The sequence below is a fragment of the Manis pentadactyla genome, chromosome 3 (genome assembly GCF_030020395.1).
Source record: "Manis pentadactyla isolate mManPen7 chromosome 3, mManPen7.hap1, whole genome shotgun sequence".
NCBI classification, from domain to species: domain Eukaryota; kingdom Metazoa; phylum Chordata; class Mammalia; order Pholidota; family Manidae; genus Manis; species Manis pentadactyla.
Genome location: NC_080021.1, coordinates 169,126,010 through 169,153,192, shown reverse-complemented (window position 1 = coordinate 169,153,192; position 27,183 = coordinate 169,126,010). Strand labels below are relative to the sequence as shown.

The 27,183-nt window shown below is 38.5% G+C and overlaps 1 protein-coding gene across 5 annotated transcripts in view; it reads right to left on the bottom strand.

The window, feature by feature from the left end:
- Nucleotides 1–27,183, bottom strand: part of CCDC171 (coiled-coil domain containing 171) — a 369,406-nt gene that overhangs the window by 200,974 nt on the left and 141,249 nt on the right. For all 5 annotated transcript variants that reach the window (XM_057498705.1, XM_057498704.1, XM_057498703.1 and 2 more), the window contains one exon: nt 9,565–9,667. In XM_057498705.1, the coding sequence (XP_057354688.1) occupies nt 9,565–9,667 (103 nt within the window). The remainder of the gene's footprint in view (nt 1–9,564; nt 9,668–27,183) is intronic.

Below are 27,183 nucleotides of genomic sequence, written 5' to 3'. Positions count from 1 at the left end.
TATAATCTTATATTGGTTTCAAGTATACAACACAGTGGTTCAACAGTTACCCTTATTATTAAATCTTCACTCTCACCAGCACAGTTACCATCTGTCAACTCAGGAAGATGTTACAGAATCACTGACTGTATTCTCCATGCTGTACTACCACCTCCGTGACCAAGTTACATTATGACTGAGAATTTTTGTGCCCCTTTATCCTCCTCACCCTCCCCACCCCCCATCCTCCCCAACCCCTCCAACATTGTAACTATCAGTCCACCGTTATACTTTTCAAACTAAAAACTACATTCTCTATATTAATTCATCTTTTCACTGAGTTCATAAACAATCATCTGCATTATCTTGCAAACATTAGTGCCCATTCTGGAGTTTTTAAGGAGATCGGGTCACAAATTTTCTAACATATGGAGAGCATTTATTATGTGAGTCCTGCTCACCCACACACCCTAACTATGTCCTCAGGAAGAGTCCAAGAGGCACTTCCCTCACCTAGGTTTAAGGAATGTATTGTGATGGGAGACCCAGTGTCCTCAACAAGCTCTGTAGCTTGATAAACTCTATGTAGCTAAAAGGCCATGGATAACAGTGGAAAATGGTGTCATCAAGCTAGGTTCCCTAAATTCAATGAGGATGATGAGATCTTGGGTGACACGCAGGACAATAGTAGCACTTAACTTCCAGAGACAAAATGGACATGGTTACCATACTGGGCAGTGGAATCAAAGCAATAAATAAAATGGTTTTACACATGCATATTGCCGGCATTGGCTAACTGATACAGCATTCCTAGAGCTGAAATAGATAGGCAGTCTTCTTAAGTATTATCTGATTTGTCTAAGTAGAAAATCTCTAGGTTTGATTACCATTAATAGGACTTAAATCAACACTAAAGAGAGTCTGAGCCCTCAATCAACTCTGACTTGAGCTAGTTCACAGACCCAGTCAGTGCCCCTTGAATAAAGAGGATGGGTCCCCTTTAGGAATCCTAACATACTGCCAAAGATCATACTGTGTGAATCTTCCTCCTAGCTTTCCTCGAAGAAACATGCAACCATTTACCAGGGTGATCATGTACTGGGGAAGGGGGGTTAATCCCTGGGTAACTGGATACTGGATCTGATCTGACACTAATTCCTGGAGACTTAGTATGCTTTTGTGGTTCACTAGTTAGGGTAGGAGCTTGCAGAGGTCAGGAGATTGATTCTGGGTTAAGGTCTATCTCCAGTGGGACCAGTATGTACCTGAACCCACCTAATAGTTATGTCCCCAGTTTGGAATGCATAGTTAGAAAAGTCAAATGCAGAAAACTGGCATGATATCCATATTGGTTACCTGACCCATGGAGTGAGGGATTTACAGAGGAAACCAAATAGAAAAAAAAGCAAGTAGAAGTCACTAGAACTTTTACCAACCAAAAAAGTAAGTTGAAGAAATGCTACATTTCTGAAGAGATTGCAGCAATTAGAGACTACAGAGACTTGAAAGATAAAGGATGTGGTGATTCCAGCCACGTTAGCATTCAACTCATCTATATGGATTATGCAGCATACAGACGGATCTTAGGAACGATAGGGAATTACTGTAAGCATAATTACATGGGACTCCAATTGCAGGTGCAGATACAAATGTCGTTTGTTTTGGGGGCAAATAAATACATTTCTGGCAATTGGGATGAAGCTACTTCTTCTATCCTTTTAGTAAAAATCACCAAAGCACTTGCTTTCAAGCTAGCAGGACCAACTATGTCCTTCACAGCCCTACCTCAGAGCTACATCAACTCTGGCATAATCTAGTCTGTAGAAATCTTGAACAACTCTCCACTCCAGAAGATATCACATGTTCTGCTTAGTTCTCTACCAAATTGATGATATCATTCCAACTGTACGAGTTCAAACAGGTCAAGTTTGGCAGGTCCTTATAAGTGAATCATATGGTAAACTTTCAGGATTTTGGAACAAAGCAAGCCATCCTCTATAGGTAACTACTCTCCTCTTGAAAATCAGCTTTAGACTTCCTACTAGGTCCTCAGCAGATGTACTGCATTCACAGCTACTAATTTACCATGGGACCTGAGTTGCCCATCATAAAATGGTTATTGTCTCATCCACCAACCCATAAATTTGGGCATGCACAACAACACTGTACCTTCAAGTGAAAGTAATATGTACGAAACTGGGATCAAGCAAGTCCTTAAGACACAAGGAGCTGCATAGCAAATAGTCCAGATTCCTATGGCCCTATTCTTACAACATTGCTTCCTCTCTTAACCCACACCCTGGATCCATGGACAATTTCCTATGACCACTTGAATAATGGGCTTATATATAGATGGTTCTGTATGATACACCGATACTGCTTAGAAGTAGACAGGTACAGCACTATAGTCCCACACAAGGATGATCCTGAAGAATAGTGGTGAAGTGAAATCCTCCCAGTAGGCAGAACTTCAAGTGATGGGCCTGTCATTTTGCCTGGAATGAGAGGTGACCAAAGGGACAAATATACACAAATTTATGGGGAGAGCTAACAGTTTGGCTGAATGGGCAGGGACTAGAAAAGAACACAGTTAGCAAACTGGTAACAAGGTGGTCTGGGTGAGAGTATGTGGCTAGACCTCTCCAAATGAGCACTGCACCCAGATCAATCAATAGAGGGACATCTTAATAATCAGGAGGACAAGATGAAGCATTCTGTGGATATCAACCACCACCCTTTCCCAGCCACCTTCATCCTTACTCACCTTTGTTGTCCTTACAACAAAGGAGTCATGGCAACAAGAATGGAGCTAATACACAGGCTCAGCAACAGAGTCAATTCATCAAGATTGATATGGTTATAACCCCTGCTGAATGTAAAATCTGTCAACAGTAAAGACAAACAGTGAACCCATGATATGGTACCATTCTCTAGGAGGATGAGCCAACCACCTGGTGGTAAGTTGATTATACTAAGTCACTTCCTTCATTGAATGAGCAATGCTTTACTCTTAATAAGACAGATACTCTGAATATAGACTTTCCTTCCATGACCATTATAGTTCTGCTGAAATCACCATGCGTGAATTCATAAAATACCTTATTCACCATTACATATTCCACATAGCATTGCTTCTAACCAGGAAACTCATTTTACAGCAAATCATGTATGGAAATAGGAAAAGTATTCCCATTCTGAGAGAACTCACTGGTTACTATGTTTCCTATCAGTCTGAAGTAGCTGGCACATAGAATAGTAGAATGGCCTTTTGAAGAATCATGGTGCTGCTGCATAGCAACATTTTGTAGGACAATAATAATATCCTTCAGGACAACATATGCTCTGAGTCAGGAATCAATATATGGTGTGTTTCTCCCATATCCAGGATTCACAGGTCCTAGAATCAAATGTTGTGCATGGGAGTGGCTCATATCATCATTATATCTCATGATCCACTAGGAAACGTCTGTTTCGCATCCCAAAAACTGTGGACTCTATTGGTCTAAGTTTTAATTTCTCAAGGGAAAATGCTTCCACCATGGGACACAGCAATGGTTCCACTAAAATGGAAGCTGAGAATATCACCTCATCATTTCTGAGCAAATCAGGAAGACAAAGAACAAAGATAGTTCTTCCTTACAGGACAACTGGTCTTTATTATCAAGGGAAAATTGATAGTTAAGAACGAGTATGTTTAGAATACAGAATATCCCACAAGGCCCCTGTTAGTACACTCATGTTCTTTTGAAAAACGTTAATAGACCAGCAATCCCACTTCTAGGTGTACATCCAAAAGGATTAAAAGCAGGGTACTGAAGAGATGTTGCCAAGTTCATAGCAGCACAATTCACAATAGCTAAAAGGCAGAAGCCACCTAAAAGTCTATCAGCAGATGAATGGATAAACAAAATGTAATATATATGTACAATGGAATATTATTTAGCCTTAAAAAATGAATTCCTGTCACATGCTATAACATGGATGAACCTTAAAGACAGTACACTAAGTGAAATAAGCCAATTACAAAAAGACATATTATATGATTATACTATATGATATATCTAAAGTAGTCAAATTCATAAAAGCAGAAAGTAGAATGGTGGTTACCAGTGGCCAGGGGAAGGGGAAAAAAAGATATGATGGTTAATTTTATGTGTGAACTTGATGAGGCCACAGGCCCAGATACTATTAGTTAAGCACTTTTCTGGGTGTGTATATGAGGATGTTTCTGGATGAGACTGACATGTGAGTCAGAGACTGAGTGAAGCAGATTGCCCTCCCCAAAGCAGGGGCCTCATACACTCCATTAAAGGCCCGAACAGGCCACGAGGCTATGGAAGGAAGAATTCTTTCCCTTGGCCTGACTGTTTCCAAGTTGGGACATCAGGCTTCCCTGCCTTTCTACTCAGACTGACTGGAGCTCACAGCCCCGGCTCTCCTGGCTCCCAGATCTTCAGAGACAGACTGCGACTGATACTATTGGCTCCACTGGGTCTTCAAGTTGCAGATCTTGGTTTTCTCAGCTTTCATAATCATGTGCTTAATTAAGGATCCCATTTAGAGAATATTGAACATCCTTAGTGAAGTCACTCCCTTGGATTTTACAAACAAGCTACAAGTATGATGAAGCAGAGCAAGTTCGGTTTGAAAACCTCAGTGAATCGGGAAGGGAGGACGGTAAAAGAGAACTTGGCAACTGACACCCAAAGAGATCTGCCTGCCGCTCTTCCAGACATCCCAGCTTCTCGGTGACCTGAGAATCTCCAGGTAAAAGGATCAACCATGAGGTTCACAAGAATAATTAAAATTCTCAAGAAACTGCCAGTTTGGGGCAATAATCTTTTATTTTAGAGGTAAAGGAGGAGAGAGGAGAGGAAAAGTCCAAGTTGTTGTCTGATTTTCCTAAGAGCAGTCCCTGAGACTGTCCAATTTCTGAGTGACATACACATGCCTGAAGGCATCAAATGCTGCTGCTATTATTTCCTAGGGTCCTTCAGCATCTCCGGTACAAAGAAAAGTAATTCCTCTGGAGTATTACAAATGACTTCCTCAAGGAAGGATAGGTGAAGTAGGTTGGAGGGTTCCATCTCAGTCAACACAAAAGTCAACCACCCTGAGGGAACATCCACAAGCCACAAGAAAAACTTCCTTTTATGAGCCTAATGAAGGAAAAGTCACATTCTGTATGTTTGCTAACATCCTCAGGCAAAGCTGAAATTGTATTAGAGAAACACTTGAGGCAGAAAGACCACATGAGTTCAAAGTCGGAAAGGATTTCTCCCCATACGTGCCTGACTGTAAGAATTACCACCAGAAAAGAAATGAGATATGAACAGCTCTAATGCTTTAACTTCAGTGGACAGCAGAAAACAGAAATAAGAAATAAATGTCCCTGATCAAGTAAATCGAGGCTACCTTGTCTAATGATAGGTTATCAATTAACACTTCTATGGCCCATGTGAGAGTGCACATTTTCTGCTGAAGTTCAATCTTCCTGGTGACTCCTATGGAATGCTACCAAAAGGGCTCCTATAATTTGGAAACACATTCCATGACTACCTTTAGAACCTCAACAATTAAAATGAAAATAGACCTTCAACCTGACATTAATTCATTCATGCTTTTATTCATTAATATTCAACATTTATTGAATGCCTGCTTTGCACCAAGTATTGTTTCAGCCTCTTAAAATACATCATTAAATAAAAGAGACACAGATCCTTGCCCTCATGGAGCTTGGACATTGTGGTAATTTTGTTTGTTTCTTTGTTTTGTTTTTTTCCCCATATTTTATTTTATTTTTTATTGAAATGTAGTTGACATACAATATTATATTAGTTTCAGATGTACAACACAGTAATTCAATAATTATGTACATTACTAAATGGTCACCACAGTAAGTGTTGTTACCCCCAGTTATCATACCAAGATATTACAATATTATTGGTTATATTCTCTACACTGTACTTTCATTCCCATTGACTAATTTAAAAGTTGAACCATATAACTGTGACTTTGGACCCTTTGACCAACCTCTTGCATTTCCCCCAACCCCAGCCCCTGGCAACTACCATTCTGGTCTTTCTATGACTTTAACATTTTTGGATTCCACATATGGGCGAGGTCATGCTGTATCTGTCTTTCTGTGTCTGACTTATTTCACTTAGCACAGCATCCTCTAGGTTCATCTATGTTGTTGCAAATGGCAGAATTCCCATCTTATTCATGGCTGAATAATATTTACTGAAAATATATAGGTGGTGGTTAATTTTATGTGTCAACTTGACAGGTCTAAGGGATGCCTGGGTAGCTGGTTAGCGCTTCTAGGTGTGTCTGTGAAGGTGTTTCTGGAAGAGATTAGCATATGAATCAGCAGACTGAGTGAAGAAGATCTGCCCTCACCAGTGTGGGTAGGCATCATCCAGTTCTTCCAACCCCCTCTCTTTATTCTTGAGCTGGGACATCCTTCTTTTGCTGCCCTTGGAGAAGGAGCTCCTGGTTCTTTAGCGTTTTTACTCCAGGACCTAGAGCAAGCAGCCTCCTGTTCTCAGACCTTTGGATTCAGACTGAATCACATCACTGGCTTTCCTGGTTCTTGATCTTCCAGAGGACAGAGCATGGTATTTCCCAGCCTCCATAACAAAATGAGCCTATTCTTATAATAAATATATATGTTTATATATATATGCTATTGATTGTTTCTCTGGAGAACACTGACTAATATAGATATAATAACAAATGCACCATACAATGGAGTATGTTAGAAATGATGGACAGCAACAAGTGCCATGGAGAAGTGAAAAAAAAAGTAGCTCAGAAAAACAAGAGAGGTAGTGAGGCAGGTGGCACAGGAATGAGTCATGGATAACTTCACAGAGAAGGTAAGCACTGAGCATAAATTTCAGAAAGATAAGAGAGCTATGCAGACATAGCTAGATGAAGAGCTTTCCAGGCAGATGGAATGGCCAGCACAAAGGGCCCCAAGGAAAGAGCATGCTTGGTGTGTTCAAGAAACACGAGTGGCCAGAGTGGCCCAAAGAGAGGGAGGCAAGGGCCAGAAGGAGAAGGAAAGGTCAAAAGCATGATAAAGGGGGGCAGACATGTAGGGTCTTGCAAGCCATGCCTAGCACCCTGGCTTCTGCTCTTAATGAAATGCAGAGCCCAGGAAGGTTTAGAACAAAGGAAAGGTATGTTCTAACTTAGGTTTTCAAATGATAGTTCTGGCAGTTGTAGAAAAAAACAAACTAAAGGGGAGCAAGGTGAAAGCAGAGAGACCAGTTAGTGAGAGGGGGAGAAAGTGCTGGGCACATTAGGGAACAAGGTGTAAACTGTCACACTGATCACTGGTGAGAAGATCAAGCTAAGTAAATAAATTCCTGACTATCCTGGACTAACTAAAACTTCACTTTATCTGCTACATGAACATAAGTGAATGGGTCACTCTGACCTCAGAAAGATTTCTTAATGCAGAGGACCACAAAATCTGAAGAAGACAGGGAACAGAACACCTGGCAGTTACTGTCAACTCTGGGCTAAAATCCATTCAAGAAAGTAATTTTCATTCTTTCCATTTTAAAGACCAAGTAAAAAAATAATAATAATTTTGTTACCATCCTTCTACATTTCTACTATGGGTTAGTTTTCCTGAAATGGGAGATAGATGTAAGTGTCTATGGAACAGGTCCTGTGAAAGGAGATGGGTTTGCCAGGAGCTATAGCTGCTGAAAAAAGAAGCCACTGCCAAGAACACACTGCAGAAGCAGCAGGAGAAATACATACCCTGGTCTTTTCCTTCTTCCTCTACCATCTTAATTGTTCACTGGTGCACCTAGTGTCTACATCCAACCAGAAGCCAGAGGACAAAGGCGCCTAAATCACACAGTCCAGAAAGGCCAACCTCTGTGAGGCAAAACGGAGACCAGAGGAGAATGGTTCACGGGTAAGAGAGTGAATAACCAGCACGATACAGAAACAAAGACTAGTCTACAACAATTCAAAAATCAAAAATCATTAATTCAGTGTACAGTCCCCTTTCCAGGAATGCTTCCACTGTTATATACTGGGTGTGCATATATAGGAGTCAAAAAAGGATGGCTACTAAAAGTATAAAGGAAAAGAAAAATTTTAATACAATTGTTTTTCTATATGCTTAGTAACAGCTCGTGAGTTGCCTTTGTTGTTATTTTGTTATTTCATTTTAAAATTGAAAGGAGGTATGTGACCTTTTTGTTTTTATTTTTCTAATTCAACTCTGTGAAGAAATATTTTTAAAATATTGATGCATATGAAATTATAATAATTCAACAACTTTTAAAGATCCTAACACCATTAAGCAATGATACAACTCAATAATAAAATAGTACGACTGCCAAAAGAAAATTTTATCCTCTAAAGCTTTATCAAAAAAAATGGATATCTATATTTTTTATGTCACTTTATACACCTTGATTTTTGCATAGTAACAAACCATGTGCTTTAGGGTAAAGTAAAAATTTTAAAAAGTTATACATTAATTTCATAAAATTGCTGATAAAAAAGACATGAAGGATAAAGGCAGATCAGAAAAACAGCTAACAGCAAAGCAGACTAAATTTCTGATAGTTCACCAATAGAAATCTGCAGATCCAAAGGAAAATTTCAGACCCATAGTAGAAATGCAGAAAGATGGTAACAAAATTTCTGCTTTTTTGAGGACAACAAACTTTCCTGAACTTAAAATTTCCTAAAAACTGTATTTGCCAAGTAATTGCTTGATGCCTTTAAAAAACAGACTTCCAGAGTTCAGTTTTAACATGTAAGGAATTTAATTTTATGTGCCTTTGAAGAATATAACTGAATCAGAAAACAACTAAATAATTTGAGGCTGACAGTAGGCAAAAACTGAGATAGAAAAGTAGAGTAAGTTAAAGCTTCTAATAGCACAAATAATAACATAAACATAAAAAATTAAGGAAGTAGAACTCTTGGACAGCATTTATTAGCCAACTAATGGCTTTGTTAGTTCCCAAAATAAGCCTACCTAATACCCAATTTTCATACTTCTTTATCTTATTAACTGTGCTAATAGTGAAACCAAAACATTTTACCTAAGCACTATTACCTGAAGAATATATATATAGTGGTAGGAAATGAGGGAAAAACCAGCTTAGAAAGCAAGAGTGTAGAATATGCACTCTAGTACAGCCTGTGTCCTACATAACCTTTTCAATGCATGACCTTTAAGTTGCTGAAGGTTGCCTCAGAATTTGGCTCAGTTTGATCGAAACATCTGTTCCCCTTGCAGGTATACTATAAGGACTTTTTTCTCAGTTGGATTCAGAACACAGCAAGTGAGCCCTTGTCTGTCCAATCATACAGACCCCAACACTTGTAAATCAAGTTCTGGGAGGACAACAGCAGGTCCACATTCCGTCACCCTTTCTCAGCCAGCTAGGCCAACTGACTGCTGTGAGAACTGCTCTTATCATGTCATCAAATCAAAACATGTTGAGATGAGGGACTTTAAGAGGCATCTGCAGAATTCCCAAAATGTAGTGACTTTGGAACATTGACAGATGCATCTGTCATTTTATACCTTCAACTAACCTGATGTCCACTGGCCCGACACAGTAAAGCTGTCCAAGATCGCTTCCAATTCTTTCACATTATTTTCACATGTCTCTGCTAGAAAGGCCTGGTGCTTCTTAGCCTTTTAATTAAGAAAAAAATTATACATAATAAGGTCATGCATTATGAGAGCCTGCAGACTTTTTTTCTGTGAACATGTATATGCTCCTTGTATAGCATATACAAGTGTAAACAAGCCAATAATTACTTCTTGCAAATCTATTATTAATAAACCTCCTTCTGTCTTCATTACACCTTTTAGTTGGCTTAATGTAACAATGTATAAGGTCTCGAAAACAATTTTCTAAGGCCTTGGTGCCTGGCACTATTCCAAGTATTTTCAATATAATACTTCTTTTTATCCTCACAGCAACCCTATGAGAGAAGGGCTATTATTATAGATAAGAAAACTGAAACAAAGATGAATTAAGAAATATTTTAAAAGATCAAGTTTGGAGTCATGTGGCAAACTGCCAGACTGTGGATCAAAAGTGAATGTTTAATGCCATGTATGGCCCATTACAAGGAACTGCAGCAGTCTACTCAAAAGGTAATGGTAGCTGAGGGTAGGATCTTAACAGTGAAAAGAATGGCAGGTATTTACATGGAAGGTGAAAAGGCCAGACCTTGGTAACACTGCACTGAGTTAAACATATTGACTGATTTAGACTGGATTGGATTAGATAGGATTGGGTGAGGTTGGGAAAGTACTGAGATAAAGGGAGAAATCAAGACTGATTCCAAGATTTCAGGCTAGAAGAACTGGGTGATTTCAATAGTTGAGTGAGAACAATGAGGACAGAGATCTTATTTTGGTTGTTTTTATTTGTTCACTTGATTGTTTTTGGCAGGCAGTATGAATAACGGATTCTGTTTTTATCATATTTCATTGGAAATACTTTTAAGACACTCCCAGTACCACTAAAATACCTGGAAAAAAAATAGGCCCTAACTAAATATATTTGAATTAAGAAAGAACAAATAAAGTAGAAAAATATGGGCGGCAGATGGGCACAATGGTGTAAAGCTCAGCAAAGAAGGTAGACAAAGGTTTGTGAATCATCTACAGGTATTATCTGAAGCGTGCCCTTGAGAGTGTTTGATAAAAAACAGGAAAAAGCCTAGGACAAAGCCTTAAGAACTTCAAATTTAATAATTAGAAAATACAAAGTGAGCAAAGATTGAAAAACAAACGAGAACAGTGTCATGAAAACCAAGTTAAGAGATCAGAGTGCGGCTTAAAGATGGCGGCAGGATTAGAAGCCACAGGGCATAAATCTGCAAAGAAGTAAAAAGCTAACCTTTTCAAACAATATTTCTTCTCTCTCACTTACCACCTTTACATTTCCCTGTATGGCCCTGGAAGATGACTGGTTAGCCAGAGATGGGTAAGATTCCTCAAGGGAGGAACAACCTAAGATAGGCACAGTCGCAGGGGGACCATCAGGTGAGAAATTGGGGATCAACAGAGGTGAGGCTTAGGACCTCACCCCTCCTGTTTTGAGAGAAATCTTCTGCATCCGTGGATGTTTTGTTGCCCTTGTTTAGCTTGGATTAATACTTAGTCTATAGGCACAGACCTGATCATCTACGTTTGCCCTCTTACAGCACTAAATTATGTTTTCTACCTTTATCTTGCATCTACCTACCAGTTCAGCATTTTATTTAAAAATAATAATAGTAATAATAATAATAAGGGAGAAATGTGGGATTCACATATAAATCAAGTATAAAAATCAAATGAATAATCATATCTGACTTGATTGTTTATAGTTCATGATGCGTGATCAAAACTGAAAGTTTCTGTGATATGACTGCCCTTGCACTGTTCACCATGAAGAACTTGTTCACCATGTAAGAACTTGTTCGTTATGCTTCAGAAGATTGGAGACTGTTGAGAATTAGGCTTGGGGTTGATTAATGATTGTGCATTGAGTCCCCTATACAGAATTTTATTGTTGTTAACAACCATTTGATCATATATATGAGAGATGCCCTCTCAAAAAAAAAAAAGATGGCGGCAGGAGAAGTGAGACAGAAACCTCCTCCCAAAACAACATACATTATGAAAATATAGCAAATACAACTAATCCTGAAAGAGCAACAGCAAAGAATGCCATGTCAGGCTGCTTACATCTGGGGAAAAGAGAAGACCTCACAAAAAAGGGTAAAGTGCCAAACCATGATCTAGTGGGACCCAAGCCCTTCCCTACACCAGCTCACCAGCAGGAAGAAGAGAAATGGAGCAGGGAATGGGTGGAGGCCTAGAAGTTTGGGAACTTTAAGGAGCTTCAGATGCTCCATCCCCCTGGCTGGCAACGCAGCTCCAAGGCCCCGCACTGCTATATGCGCAGCCTGCCACTCATTCCTCCCAGCTAGCACTGGCTTGGAAACCTGCTGCTCCCACCATTGTGCCAGGCCAGCTAGAGGGTGGTTGCCCCTACAGAGCTACAAGGATGTAACACATAGGCTGCTCCCTGTGCGATCCACCCACAGGCCCTAGCAGTGGAGGTAGGCACTGTGGCCAGGAAGCAGGAAAGAGCTCTCTTTTCCCAACAGGCACCAATGCCACTAACCTGTGATCCCAAGCATCACGCCAGGGGGTGAGTAGCTCCAAAGAGTAGAGCTTCTGGGCAATAGAGGGTGCTATGTACAAATATGAAATGTCAAAGGAACCTGGTTTCATCCATAATCTCACAAACCCCAGCAAGAGGGCCAAGTGAAACTAAACTCACCAACCTTCCTTAAAGGGATTTCAAAATAAAAATCATAAACATGCTCATGAAGCTACAGAAAAATATTCAATAACTCAGGGAGGAATTCAAGAAAGAGACAGAAACTTTGAAAAATACAGTATCTGAAATGAAACACAACGGAGGGATTTAAAACCGGATTAGATGAAGTAGAGGGGATGGTAAATGAAATAGAAATTACACAACATGAATACAAAGAAGCTGAGGCACAGAGAGAAAAAAAGAATCTCTAGGAATGAAAGAATATTAAAAGGACTCTATAACCAATCCAAATGGAACAATATTTGCATTATAGGGGTACCAGAAGAAGAAAAGAGAGAAAAAGGGGTAGAGAAAGTGTCTTTGAGGAGGTCATTGCTGAAAACTTCCCCAATCTTGGGAAGGAAATAGTCTCACAGGCCATGGAGGTGCACAGATCTCCCAAAACAAGGGACCCAAGGAAGACAACACTGAGAAATATAATAATAAAAATGGCAAAGATCAAGGAAAAGGACAGAGTGTTAAAAGCAGCTAGAGAGAAAAAAGAACATGTACAAAGGAAAACCCATCAGGCTATCTTCAGACTTCTCAACAGAAACCTTACAGGCCAGAAGAGAATGGCATGATATATTCAATGCAATGAAACAGAAGGGCCTCAAACCATGAATAATCTACCCAGCAAGACTATCATTTAATTTGAAGGAAGGATTAAACAATTTTAAGATAAGCAAAAGTTTAGAGAATTTACCTCTCACAAACCATCTCTACAGTGTACTTTGGATGGAATGATATAGATGGAAGTGTTTCTAAGGCTAAAGAGCTTTCACCAGAGACAATAAAACCACAGTAAATGAAGTAGTCCAATTAATTACTAAGTAAATGCAAAATTAAATCAACTACCCCCAAAGTCAGTCAAGCAATACACAAAGAGTACAGAATATGATACCTAATATATAAAGAATGGAGGAGGAAGAAAATGAAGGGAGAGGGGAAAAAAAAGAACCTTTAGACAGGGCTTAAAATAGTGTATGAAGTCAGTTAAGTTAGACTGTTAGCTAGTAAAGAACCTATCTTTGAACCTTAGGTAACCATGAACCTGAAGCCTTCAATGGCAATGAGCACATATCTATCAATAATCCCCCTAAATATAAATGGACTGAATGCACCAATTAAAAGACACAGAGTTACTGAATGGATAAAAAACAAGATCCATCTCATGCTGCCTACAAGAGTCTCACTACAAACTGAAACATATACATAGACTAAAAGTGAAGGGATGGAAAAAGATATTTCATACAAATAATATGGAGAAAAAAACACTAGCTGCAGTACTTACATGAGACAAAATAGACATCAAAACAAAGAAAGTAACATGAGACAAAGAAGGACATTACATAATGATAAAGGGGTCAGTCCAACAAGAGGATATAGCCATTATAAATATCTGTGCACCTAACATAGGAGCACCTACATAGGTGAAACAGAAACAGAATTAAAGGAGGAAATAGAATGCAGTGAATGCATTGTAGCAGACTTCAACACACCACTCACTCCAAAGGACAGATCAACCAGACAGAAAATAAGTAAGGAGAAAGAGGCCCTGAACAACACATTAGAACAGATGGACCTAACAGATCTACAGAACACTCCATGCAAAAGCAGGAGGATACATATTCTTCTCCAGGCATGCATGGAACATTTTCAAGAATAGCTCATATACAAGGCCACAAAAAGAGCCTCTGTAAATTCAGAACAATTGAAATTGTACCAATTAGCTTCACAGACCACAAAGGTATGAAACTAGAAATAAATTATGCAAAGAAAACAAAAAAGCCCACAAACAAATAGAGGCTTAACAACATGCTCCTAAATAATCAATGAAATAATGACCAAATAAAAAGAGAGATAAAGCAATATATGGAGATGAAAGAAAACACTAATTCAACACCACAAAATCTGTGGGATGCAGTGAAGACCATGCTAAAAGTGAAGTAAACTGCAATAGAGGCCTATTTCAGAAAAGATTAACAATCCTTTACGAAGAGTCTAAACTCACAATTAATGACTAGAAAAAGAACAATGAGACCCAAAGTCAGTAGAAGGAGGGACATAATAAAGATCAGAAAAGAAATAAATAAAATTGAGAAGAATAAAACAGTAGAAAGAATCAATGAAAGCAGGAGCTGGTTCTTTGAGAAAATTAACAAAATAGATAAACCCGTAGCCAGACTTATCAAGAAAAAGAGAGTCTGCACACATGAACAGCATCAGAAATGAGAGAGGAAAAATCACTACAGACTCCACAGAAATACAAAGAATTATTAGAGAATACTATGAAAAATTATATGTTAACAAACTGGATAACCTAGAAGAAATGGACGAGTTTTTAAAAAAACATAACTCAAGAAGGCTGACCCAGCAAGAAACAGAAAATCTGTAAAGGTCAATTACCAGCAATGGAATTGAACTGGTAATCAAAAACTACCCAAGAACAAAATACCTTGGACCAGATGGCTTCACCACTGAATTTTATCAAACACACAGTGAATACCTAATATGCATTACCTTTAAAGTTTTCCAAAAAATAGAAGAGGAGGGAATATTTCCAAACTCATTCTATGAGGCCAACATCACTCAAATACCAAAACCAGGCAAAGACCCCACCAAAAAAGAAAACTACAGACCAATATCCCTGATGAACATAGATGCAAAAATACTCAGCAAAATATTAGCAAAGTGAATTCAAAAATACATCAAGAGGGTCACACACCATGATCAAGTGGGATTCATCTCAGAGATGCAAGGATTGTACAACATTCGAAAATCGATCAACATCATCCACCACATCAACAAAAAGGACAGAAACCACATGATCATTTCCATAGATGCTGAAAAAGCATTCGACAAAATTTAGCATCCGTTCATGATAAAAACTCTCAACAAAATGGGTATAGAGGGCAAGTACCTCAACATAATAAAAGCCATATATGACAAACCCACAGCCAACATCATACTGAACACCGGGAAGCTGAAAGCTTTTCCTTTAAGATTGGGAACAAGACAAGGATGCCCACTTTCCCCACTTCTATTCAACATAGTTCTGGAGGTCCTAGCCATGGGAATCAGACAACACAAAGAAATAAAAGGTATCCAGATTGGTAAGGGAGATGTTAAACTGTCCCTGTTTGCAGATGACATGATATTGTACACAAAAATCCCTAAAGAATCCACTCCAAAACTACCAGAGCTAATAACTGAATTTAGCAAAGTTGAAAGATATACAATCAACACACAGAATTCTGTTGCATTCCTATATACTAACAATGAACTAGCAGAAAGAGAAATCGGAAAACAATTCCATTCAGAATTGTGTCAAGAAGAATAAAATACCTAGGAATAAACCTAACCAAGGAGATGAAAGACCTATACCCTAAAAACTACAATACACTCATGAGAGAAATTAAGTAAGACACCAATAAATGGAAATACATTCTGTGCTCATGGATAGGAAGAATTAATATTGTTAAAATGGCCATCCTGCCTAAAGCAATCTATAGATTCAATGCAATTCTTATCAAAATGCAATGGCATTCTTCAATGAACAAGAACAAATAGTTCTAAAATTCAAATGGAACCACAAAAGACCCCGAATAGCCAAAGCAATCCTGAGAAGGAAGAATAAAGCCAGGGGGATTACACTCCCCAACTTCAAACTCTACTACAAAGCCATTGTAATCAAGACAATTTTGTACTGGCACAAGAAAAGACCTTTAGATCAATAGATAAGAAGTGAGAGCCCAGATAGAAACCCAAGCATGTGATAAAGGAGCCAGGGATATACAATGGGGAAATGTCAGCCTCTTCAACAACTGGTGTTGGCAAAACTGGACAGCTAAAAGTAAGAGAATGAAACTGTATTACTGTCTAACTCCATACACAAAAGTAAACTCAAAATGGATCAAAGACCTGAATGGAAGTCATAAAACCATAAAATTCTTAGAAGAAAACATGGGTAAAAATCTCAAATATAAACATGAGCAACTTTTCCTGAACACATATCCACAGGCAAGGGAAACAAAAGCAAAAATGAACAAATGGGACAACATCAAACTAAAAAGCTTCTGTACAGCCAAGTACAGCATTAGTAGAACAAAAAGGCATCCTACATTATGGGAGAATATATTTGAAAACAATATATCTGACAGTGGTAAATATCCAAAATATATAAAGTACTCACAGGCCTCAACACCCAAAAAGCAAATAATCTGATTAAAAAATGGGTGGAGGACATAAACAGACACTTCTCCAAAGAAGAAATTCAGATGGCCAACAGGCACATGAAAAGATGCTCCACGTTAGCTATTTAACAGGGAAATGCAAATTAAAACCACAATGAGCTATCACCTCACACAAGTTAGGATGGCCAACATTCAAAAGACAAACAACAAGTGCTGGCAAGGATGTGGAGAAAGGGGAACCCTCCTACACTGCTGGGGGGAATGTAAATTAGTTCAACCATTGTGGAAAGCAGTATGGAGGTTCCTCAAAAAATTCAAAATAGAAATATCATTTGACCCAGGAATTCCACTCCTAGGAATTTACCCTAAGAAAACAGGATCACAGATTCAAAAAGACATATGCACCCCTATGTTTATCTCAGCACTATTTACAATAGCCAAGATACGGAAACAACCTAAGTGTCCATCAGTAGATGAATGGATAAAGAAGATGTGGTACATATGCACAATGGAATATTATTCAGCCATAAGAAGAAAACAAATCCTACCATTTGCGACAACATGGATGGAGCTAGAAGGTATTATGCTCAGTGAAATAAGCCAGGTGGAGAAAGATAAGTACCAAATGATTTCACTCATCTGTGGAGTCTGACAACAAGGCAAAAACTGAAGGAACAAAACAGCAGCAGAAACACAGAACCCAAGAATGGACTAATAGTTACCAAAGGAAAAGGGACTGGGGAGGGTGAGTGGGAAGTGAGGGATAACGGGATTAAGGGTCATTATGATTAGCACACATTATATAGGGAGGGCATGGGGAAGGAAGTATAGCACAGAGAAGACAATCAGTGACACTGAAGCATCTTACTATGCTGATGGACAGTGATTGTAATGGGGTATGTGGTGGGGACTTGATAATAGGGGGAATCTAGTAGCCACAATGTTGCTCATGTGAAACCTGAGCATAAGACTGTATATCAATGATACCATAAGAAAAAAAAATGGGAGGAGAAATAAAGGACAGAAGTTGGAAAGATGAGTTCAGGTAGAGAAGAGTTGTTTTTATTTTTGAATATGTGAGAAATTTAAGCATGTTTAAAAGATGATGAGAAAGAGGTACTAGAGTGAAAGTACTTAAAGACACAGAAGAAATCAGAGAATAGATATCACAGGACAAAAAATCACATCCTTAAAACATAAACTAATCAATTTTTAGATGTCTGTTCAATTATCATTTTTTTCTGAAGAGCTATCCTTCACCTCCCTGACTATGTTAATTCCTTCTATTAGATTCTTTGAACAATTACCACAACTATGATTCTATGTGTATTTGATTAGGTTTTTTGCCTGTCTCATAGAATTTAAGCTCCACAAGAGGAGGAAATACGGTCTTTTTTTCTTTGTCCACTCCAGTGTATCCCTAGCACCTAAACAGTATATCTACTGAGTGTCTAAAATTAAAGTTAAATAGTTAAATTAACTACAGTACATGCTATCAACAGACTATCAATACCATTCTTTCCCCAGTGAATTCACTTAGCACCCTTTTCAAAAGTCAATTAGACGTAATTTTAAGGGTTTATTTCTGAACTCTCAATTATTTTCCATTCATCTATATGTCTATTATGCCAATACCACACTCTCTTCATTACTATACCTTTGTAGTAAGCTTTAAAATTCAGAACTATTATTCTTTTTCAAGATTATTTTGAACAACCTAAATGTCCATCAGTAGATGAATGGATAAAGAAGATGTGGTACATATACACAATGGAATATTATTCAGCCATAAGAAGAAAGCAAATCCTACCATTTGCAACCACATGGATGGAGCTAGAGGGGATTATGCTCAGTGAAATAAGCCAGGTGGAGAAAGACAAGTACCAAATGATTTCACTCATCTGTGGAATATAACTACAAAGAAAAACTGAAGGAACAAAACAGCAGCAGACTCACAGAACCCAAGAACGGACTGACAGTTACCAAAGGGAAAGGGACTGGGGATGATGGGTGGGAAGGGAGGGAGAAGGCCGGGGAAAAAGAAAGGGGGCATTATGATTAGCATGTATAGTGTTGTGGGGGGGGGGTACGGGGAGGGCTGTACAACACAGAGAAGACAGGTGGTGATTATACAGCATCTTGCTACACTGATGGACAGTGACTGTAGTGGGGGGGGGGGGGACTTGGTGAGGGGGGGAGCCTGGTAAACATAGTGTTCTTCATGTAATTGTAGATTAATGATAGCAAAAATAAAATAAAATAAAGATTATTTTGGCTCTTCTAATTCTCTTACATTACCATATGAATTTCAGGATTAACCTGCCAATTTCTGCAATAAGCCAGCTGGGATATTGACAGAGATTGCATTAAACTACACATCAACTTGAGAGGTATGAACACCTTCATAATTAACAATATTAACTTTTATAAGTGGAATTGTTTCCTTAATTTTAATTTTGGATTGTTCATTGTAATGCAGAGAAATACAACTGGTTTGGTGTATCGATGTTGCATTGTATCCTGCAACTTTGCTAAACACATTTATTAGTTCTATAGTTTTGTGTGTGCATTCATTCCTTAGAGTTTTCTAATATACAAATTCACATCATCTGCAAAAAGACAGTTTACTTCTTCCTTTCCAAAATGGATGTCTTTTATTTCTTTTTCTTGCCTAACTGCCCTGGCTAGAAGGTCCAGTACAATGTTGACTACACATAGTAAGAGTATACATCCTTGTCTTGTTCCTGATTTAGGGGAGAAAATGTTCAGCCTTTCCCATCAACGTTGATGTTAGTTGTTTTTTCACAGGTGCTCTTTATCAGATGGAGGAAGTTCCTTTCTATTCTTAATTTGTTGAGCATTTTACCATGAACGGATGATGAGTTTTATCAAATGTTTTCATGATTTAGATGATCATTTGGTTTCTGTCATTCTATTAATAAAGTATACCATAACAGTTTATTTCCAGATGTTAAACCAGTCTCACATTCCTGGAATAAATCCCACTTGATCATGGTGTAAAATGTTTTTATGTCTTGCTGGACTCAGTTTGCTAGTGTAGTATTAATGAATTGGGCATTTATATTTAAAAGGGATACTGGTCTCAGTTTTTTTTTTTCCTTGTGATGTCTTTGTCTGGTTTTGTTATGAGGATAATAATACTTAATTCGTAGAATGAAATGGTAAGTGTTACCTCCTCTTCTGTTTTTTGAAAGAATCTTTGAAGAATTGGTGTTAATTCTTCTTAAACATTTAATAGGTTCACCAGTGAAGCAACATAGGCCTGGGATTTTCTTTGTGAGAAGTTTCTTGATTACTAAGTCAATCTCTTTGATTTTTATAGGTCTACCCGACTTTCTGTTTCTTCTCTACACTTTTGGTAGTTTGTGGCTTTCTAGAAATCTGTCCGTTTCACTTAAATTATGTAATTTGTTTGCATCTAGTTAAAGTATTCCCTTATAATTCATTTTATTTCTGTACAGTCAGTAGTTGTATCCCCTCTTTCATTCATGATTTTAAAAATTTGAGTCTCCTCTCTTTCTTCCTTGGTCAGTCCACCTAAATGTTAGCAATTTAGTTATCTTTTCAAAGAACCAACTTTTGGTTTCACTGATTTCCTCTATTATTTTGAATTATTATTTCTCTTATTTCTGCATTACTCTTTATTGCATCTCTTTGTTCACTTGTATTTAGTTTTACTTGTTCTCCTTTTTCTAGTTTCTTAAGGTAGCAGGTTAGGCTATTAATTCAAGGAGTTTTGTTTTTTGTTATACCTGGCTACAACTATGAACTTCCCTCTATCAGCTGCACTCCAAAAGGTTTGGCATGTTGTTTTAATTTTCATAAATCCCAAAGTATTTTCTAATTCCTTTGTGATTTCTTTTTTTGACTCATTGGTCATTTAGGAGTTTATTGTTTAATTTTTCCATATTTGTAATTTGTTTCCAAATTTCTTTCAAATTTCCCACATTTCTTTCTGTTGATTTCTAATTTAATTCCATTGTTATCAAAGAACATAACGGTATGATTTCAATACTTTTTAAAGTTATTGAGGTTTGTTTTATGGCCTACCATATGATCTATCCATAAGAATGTTTCATGTGCATTTGAGAACAACATGTATTCTGGTGATGGGTGGGGTATTACACAGATAGCTGTTAGGTCTAGTTTGTTTATAGTATTGTTGAGTCTTCCTTGTATTTGTTCATCTTCTTCCAAGTTGTTCTATCGATTATTGAAAGTGGAATATATAAGTCTCCAATTCTTACTGTTGTCTATTTCTTCCTTCAATTCTGTCAGTTTTTGTTCCACCCATATTGGAATTCTGTTGTGAGGTCCATATATGTTTATATGTTAGATCTTGGTGAATTAACCCTTTTATCATCATGAGATATTCCTCTTTATCTCCCATACCATTTATGTTCTAAAGTATATATTGTCCAATATTAGTATATACACTATACACCTTTGTTGTTGTATGCATGGTACTTTTTCCATCCTGCTTTTTTTCTTCTTTTTTTTGTATATTTAATTCACAGTTACATGAGGAACATTATGTTTACTAGACTCCCCCCATCACCAAGTCTCCCCCACAAACACCATCACAGTCACTGTCCATCAGCATAGTAAGATGCTGTAGAATCACTACATGTCTTCTCTGTTAGGCACAGCCCTCCCCATGCCTCTGCCACATTATACATGCTATTCATAATACCCCCCTTCTTCTTCCCCTCCCTTATCCCTCCCTACCCACCCATCCTCCCCAGTCCCTTTCCCTTTGGTACCTGTTAGTCCATTCTTGGGTTCTGTGATTCTGCTGCTGTTTTGTTCCTTCAGTTTTTCCTTTGTAGTTATATTCCACAGATGAGTGAAATCATTTGGTATTTCTCTTTCTCTGCTTGGCTTGTTTCACTGAGCATAATACCCTCCAGCTCCATCCATGTTGCTGCAAATGGTAGGATTTGCCCTTTTCTTATGGCTGAGTAGTATTCCATTGTGTATATGTACCACATCTTCTTTATCCATTCATCTACTGATGGACACTTAGGTTGCTTCCATTTCCTGGCTATTGTAAATAGTGCTGCGATAAACATAGGGGTGCATATGTCTTTTTCAAACTGGGCTGCTGCATTCTTAGGGTAAATTCCTAGAAGTGTAATTCCTATTTTGAGCATTTTGAGGAACCTCCATACTGCTTTCCACAATGGTTGAACTAGTTTACATTACCACCAGCAGTGTAGGAGGGTTCCACTTTCTCCACAACATCGCCAACATTGGTTGTTTGTCTTTTGGATGCTGGCGTTTCTTACTGGTGTGAGGTGATATCTCACTGTGGTTTTAATTCGCATTTTTCTGATGATTAGCAATGTGAGCATCTTTTCATGTGCCTGTTAGCCATCTGAATTTCTTCTTTGGAGAACTGTCTGTTCAACAACTCTGCCCATTTTTAAATTGGATTATTTGCTTTTTCTTTGTTGAGGTGCATGAGCTCTTTATATATTTTGGATGTCAACCGTTTATCGGATCTTTCATTTATGAATATATTCTCCCATACTGTAGGATGCGTTTTTGTTATCTTGGTGGTGTCCTTAGCTGTACAGAAGTTTTTCAGCTTGATATGGCCCCACTTATTCATTTTTGCTTTTGTTTCCCTTGCCTGGGGGGATACGTTCATGAAGAAGTCACTCGTGTTTATGTCCAAGAGATTTTTGCCTGTTTTCCTCCAAGACTTTTATGGTTTCATTACTTAAATTCAGATCTTTGATCCATTTCGAATTTACTTTTGTGTATGGGGTTAGACAGTGATCCAGTTTCATTCTCTTATAACTAGCTGTCCATTTTTGCCAACACTAGCTGTTGAAGAGGCGGTCATTTCCCCATTGCATGTCCATGGCTCCTTTATCGTATATTAATTGACCGTATATGTTTGGGTTAATGTCTGGAGTCTCTATTCTGTTCCACTGGTCTGTGGCTCTGTTCTTGTGCCAGTATCAAATTGTCTTGATTACTGTGGCTTTGTACTACAGCTTGAAGGTGAGAAGCGAGATGCCCCCTGCTTTATTCTTCTTTCTCAGGATTGCTTTGGCTATTAGGGGTCTTTTGTGGTTCCATATGAAATTTAAAACTATTTGTTCCAGTTCGTTGAAAAATGTTGTTGGCATTTTGATAGGTATTACATTGAATCTGTATATTGCCTTGGGCAGGATGGCCATTTTGACAATATTAATTCTTCCTAGCCAAGATCATGGGATGAATTTCCATTTGTTAGTGTCCTCTTTAATTTCTCTTAAGAATGTCTTGTAGTTTTCAGGGTATAGGTCTTTCACTTCCTTGGTTAAGTTTATTCCTAGGTATTTTATTCTTTTTGATGCAATTGTGAATGGAATTGTTTTCCTGATTTCTCTTTCTGCTAGTTCATCATTAGTGTATAGGAAAGCAACAGATTTCTGTGTATTAATTCTGTATCCTGCAACTTTAATGAATTCAGATATTAGTTCTAGTAGTTTTGGAATGGAGTTTTTAGGGTTTTTTATGTACAATATCATGTCATCTGCAAACAGGGACAGTTTTACTTCCTCTTTACCAATCTGGATTCCTTGTATTTTTTTTGTTTTGTCTGATTGCCATGGCTAGGACCTCCAGTACCATATTGAATAACAGTGGGGAGAGTGGGTATTCCTGTCTTGCTCCCGATCTTACAGGAAAAGCTTTCAACTTTTCACTGTTCAGTATATGTTGGCTGTGGGTTTGTCATATATGGCCTTTATTATGTTGAGGTACTTGCCCTCTATTCCCATTTTGCTGAGAGTTTTTATCATGAACGGATGCTGAATTTTGTCGAATGCTTTTTCAGCATCTATGGAAATGATCATGTGGTTTCTGTCCTTCTTTTTGTTGATGTGGTGGATGATGTTGATGGATTTTTGAATGTTGTACAATCCTTGCATCTCTGAGATGAATCCCACTTGATCATGGTGTGTGACCCTCTTGATGTATTTTTGAATTCACTTTGCTAATATTTTGCTGAGTATTTTTGCATCTATGTTCATCAGGGATATTGGTCTATAATTTTCTTTTTTCGTGGGGTCTTTGCCTGGTTTTGGTATTACAGTGATGCTGGCTTCATATAATGAATTTGGAAGTATTCCCTCCTTTTCTATTTTTGGGAAACTTTAAGGAGAATGGGTATGTCTTCTCTATATGTCTGATAAAATTCAGCAGTGAATCCATCTGGCATGGGGGTTTTGTTCTTGGGTAGTTTTTTTATTACTGATTAAATTTCTTTGCTGGTAATTGGTCTGTTTAGATTTTCTGTCTCTTCCTTGGTCAGTCTCAGAAGGTTGTATCTCTCTAGGAAGTTGTCCATTTCTTCTAGGTTTTGCAGCTTGTTAGGATATAGATTTTTATAGTATTCTCTAATAATTTTTTGTATTTCTGTGGGGTCCATCATGACTTTTCCTTTCTCATTTTTCATTCTGTTGATATGTGTAGATTCTCTTTTTCTCTTAATAAGTCTGGCTAGGGGTTTATCTGTTTTGTTTTTTTTCTCAAAGAACCAGCTCTTGTTTTCATTGATTTTTTTCTATTATTTTATTGCTCTCAATCTTATTTATTTCTTCTCTGATCTTTATTATGCCCCCCCTTCTGCTGACTTTGGGCTTCATTTGTTCTTCTTTTTCCAGTTTCAGTAATTGTGACTTTAAACTATTCATCTGGGAATGTTCTTCCTTCTTTAGATAGGCCTGAATTGCTATGTACTTTCCTCTTAGAACTGCCTTCGCTGCATCCCACAGAATTTGGGGCTTTATGATGTCAGTGTCATTTGTCTCCATATGTTGCTTGATCTCTGTTTTAATTTGGTCAGTGATCAATTGGTTATTTAGAAGCATGTTGTTAAGCCTCCATGTGTTTGTGAGCCTTTTTGTTTTCTTTGTACAATTAATTTCTAGTTTAATGCCTATGTGGTCTGAGAAGTTGGTTGGTAGAATTTCAATCTTTTAGAGTTTACTGAGGCTCTTTTTGTGGCATCGTATGTGATCTATTCTAGAGAATGTTCCATGTGCACCTGAGAAGAATGTGTATCCTGCTGCTTTTGGGTGCAGGGTTCTGTAGATGTCTGTTAAATCTATCTGTTCTAGTGTGTTGTTCCATGCCTCTGTGTCCTTACTTATTTTCTGTCTGGTGGATCTGTCCTTTGGAGTGAGTGGTGTGTTGATGTCTCCTAGAACAAATGCATTGCATTCTATTTCCTCCTTTAATTCTGTCAGTATTTGTTTCACATATGTTGGTGCTCCTGTATTGGGTGCATATATATTTATAATGATATAATGGTGATAGAGGTAGCTGTTGGGATGACCCCTTTTATCATTATGTAATGTCCTTCTTTATCTCTTCTTACTTTCTTTGTTTTGAAGTCTATTTTGTCTGATACCAGTACTCCTACACCTGCTTTTTTTCTCCCTGTTGGTTGCATGAAATATCTTTTTCCATCCCTTGACTTTTAGTCTGTGTATGTCTTTGAGTTTGAGGTGAGTCTCTCGTAAGCAGCATATAGATGGGTCTTGGTTTTTTATCCATTCTGTTATTCTGTGTCTTTTGATTGGTGCATTCAGTCCGTTTACATTAGGGTGATTATTGAGAGATATGTACTTATTGCCATTGCAGGCTTTAGATTTGTTGGTACCAAAGGTTCAAGGTTAGTTTCTTTACTATCTATCTAACTTAACTCAGTTATTAAGCTATTGTAAGCATAGTCTAATGATTCTTTCCCTCCCTTCTTATTTCTCCTCCTCCAATCTTTATATGTTAGGTGTTTTATTCTGTGTTCTTTTGTGTTTCCTTTGACTCCTTTTGTGAGTAGTTTATTGTATTTTTTTGCCTTTAGATAGTATTTGATTGGTCTTCTTTCTTTGCTGTGATTTTATTTTCTCTGGTGACATCTATTTAGCCTTAGGAGTGCTTTCATCTAGAGCAGTCCCTCTAAAATACCCTGTAGAGGTGGTTTGTGGGAGGCAAATTCCCTCAACTTTTGCTTGTCTGGGAATTGTTTAATCCCTCCTTCATATTTAAATGATAATCATGCTGGATACAGTATTCTTGGTTCAAGGCCCTTCTGTTTCATTGCATTAAATATATCATGCTATTCTCTTCTGTCCTGAAAGGTTTCTGTTGGGAAGTCTGATGATAGCCTGATGGGTTTTCCTTTATTGGTGACCTTTTTTCTCTGTCTGGCTGCCTTTAATACTCTGTCCTTGTCATTGATCTTTGCCATTTTAATTATGTGTCTTGGTGCTGTCCTCCTTGTGTCCCTTGTGTTGGGAGTTCTGTGGGCCCCCATGGTCTGAGAGACTATTTCCTCCCCCAGTTTGGGGAAGTTTTCAGTAATTATTTCTTCAAAGACCCTCTCTATCCCTTTTTCTCTCTCTTCTTCTTCTGGTACCCCTATAATGGGAATATTGTTCCATTTGGATTGGTCACACAGTTCTCTTAATATTCTTTCATTCCTAGAGATCCTTTTATCTTTCTCTGCGTCAGCTTCTCTGCATTCCTGTTCTCTGATTTCTATTCCATTAACGGCCTCTTGCACCTCATCCAGTCTGCTCTTAAGTCCTTCCAGAGATTGTTTTATTTCTGTATTCTCCCTCTGTACTTGCTCCTTTAGCTCTTGCATATTTCTCTGCAGATCCATCAGCATGGTTATGACCTTTATTTTGAATTCTTTTTCACGGAGACTGGTTAAATCTATCTCCCTAGGCCCTCTCTTGGGGGTTGTCTGGGTAATTTTGGACTGGACCAAATTCTTCTGCCTCTTCATGGTGAAAGAGGTAACTGTAGGCAGGTAGCGCATCTGTCAGCTGGGAGAACAACATCCTTTCCTGCTTGCTGGTTGCCTTGCCCTTCTCCACTGCCTGCGTCAGTTACCCGCACTCCTGGAGCAGCCTCTGGGTTAATCCCCTAAACTGCTGTGGGCAGGGTCTCCGTCAGAATAGTGCAGAGTCCTGTGGGGAGTGGCAGGCACACCAGGTGTGCTCTCCTGCTAAAGTGGTGCCCCACTGGGCAGCTGTATGCTGGCAGTGGCCTTTAGGTCTGGCTCGGGCAGCTGTGCACTGGGCTGAGATTCTTGGCGGCTGCTGGGGGCTTGGCTGCTCCTGGGCCGCTCCTCTGCCACTGCTGCGAGCTTACACGGACCAGTCCTGAGCCCCTCTGGCACCACTAGCATGGTCGGTTGCTCTCCCACTACTGGCCAGTGTGTCAGGGTCTGTGCCTGTTGGCAGAAGGACAGGCAGGCTGCTTATTAGCATGAGGGGCTTCAGAACTGCACTGCTGCCCAGTGGATTAGGTCACCTAGAGTTCCCCAGGATTCCCTGGTTCTGGGCTGAGTGTGCTGGGATGAATTTGCCCAGCTGTGAGGTCCCTGTACCTTTAAGACTTGATAAAAGCACTCGCTTTTCTTTTGTCCCAGGGGCACTGGTTGCAGGGACCTGCTCGCAAGTTTTGCTTTTCCGTTTTTCTAATATCCAGCACACCATTCACCGTGTGTCTGTGCTCCCAGTGTGGATTACTAGAGCTGGTTGTTTAGCAGTCCTGGGCTTTCACTCCCTCCCCACGACAACTCCTTTCTTCCCACC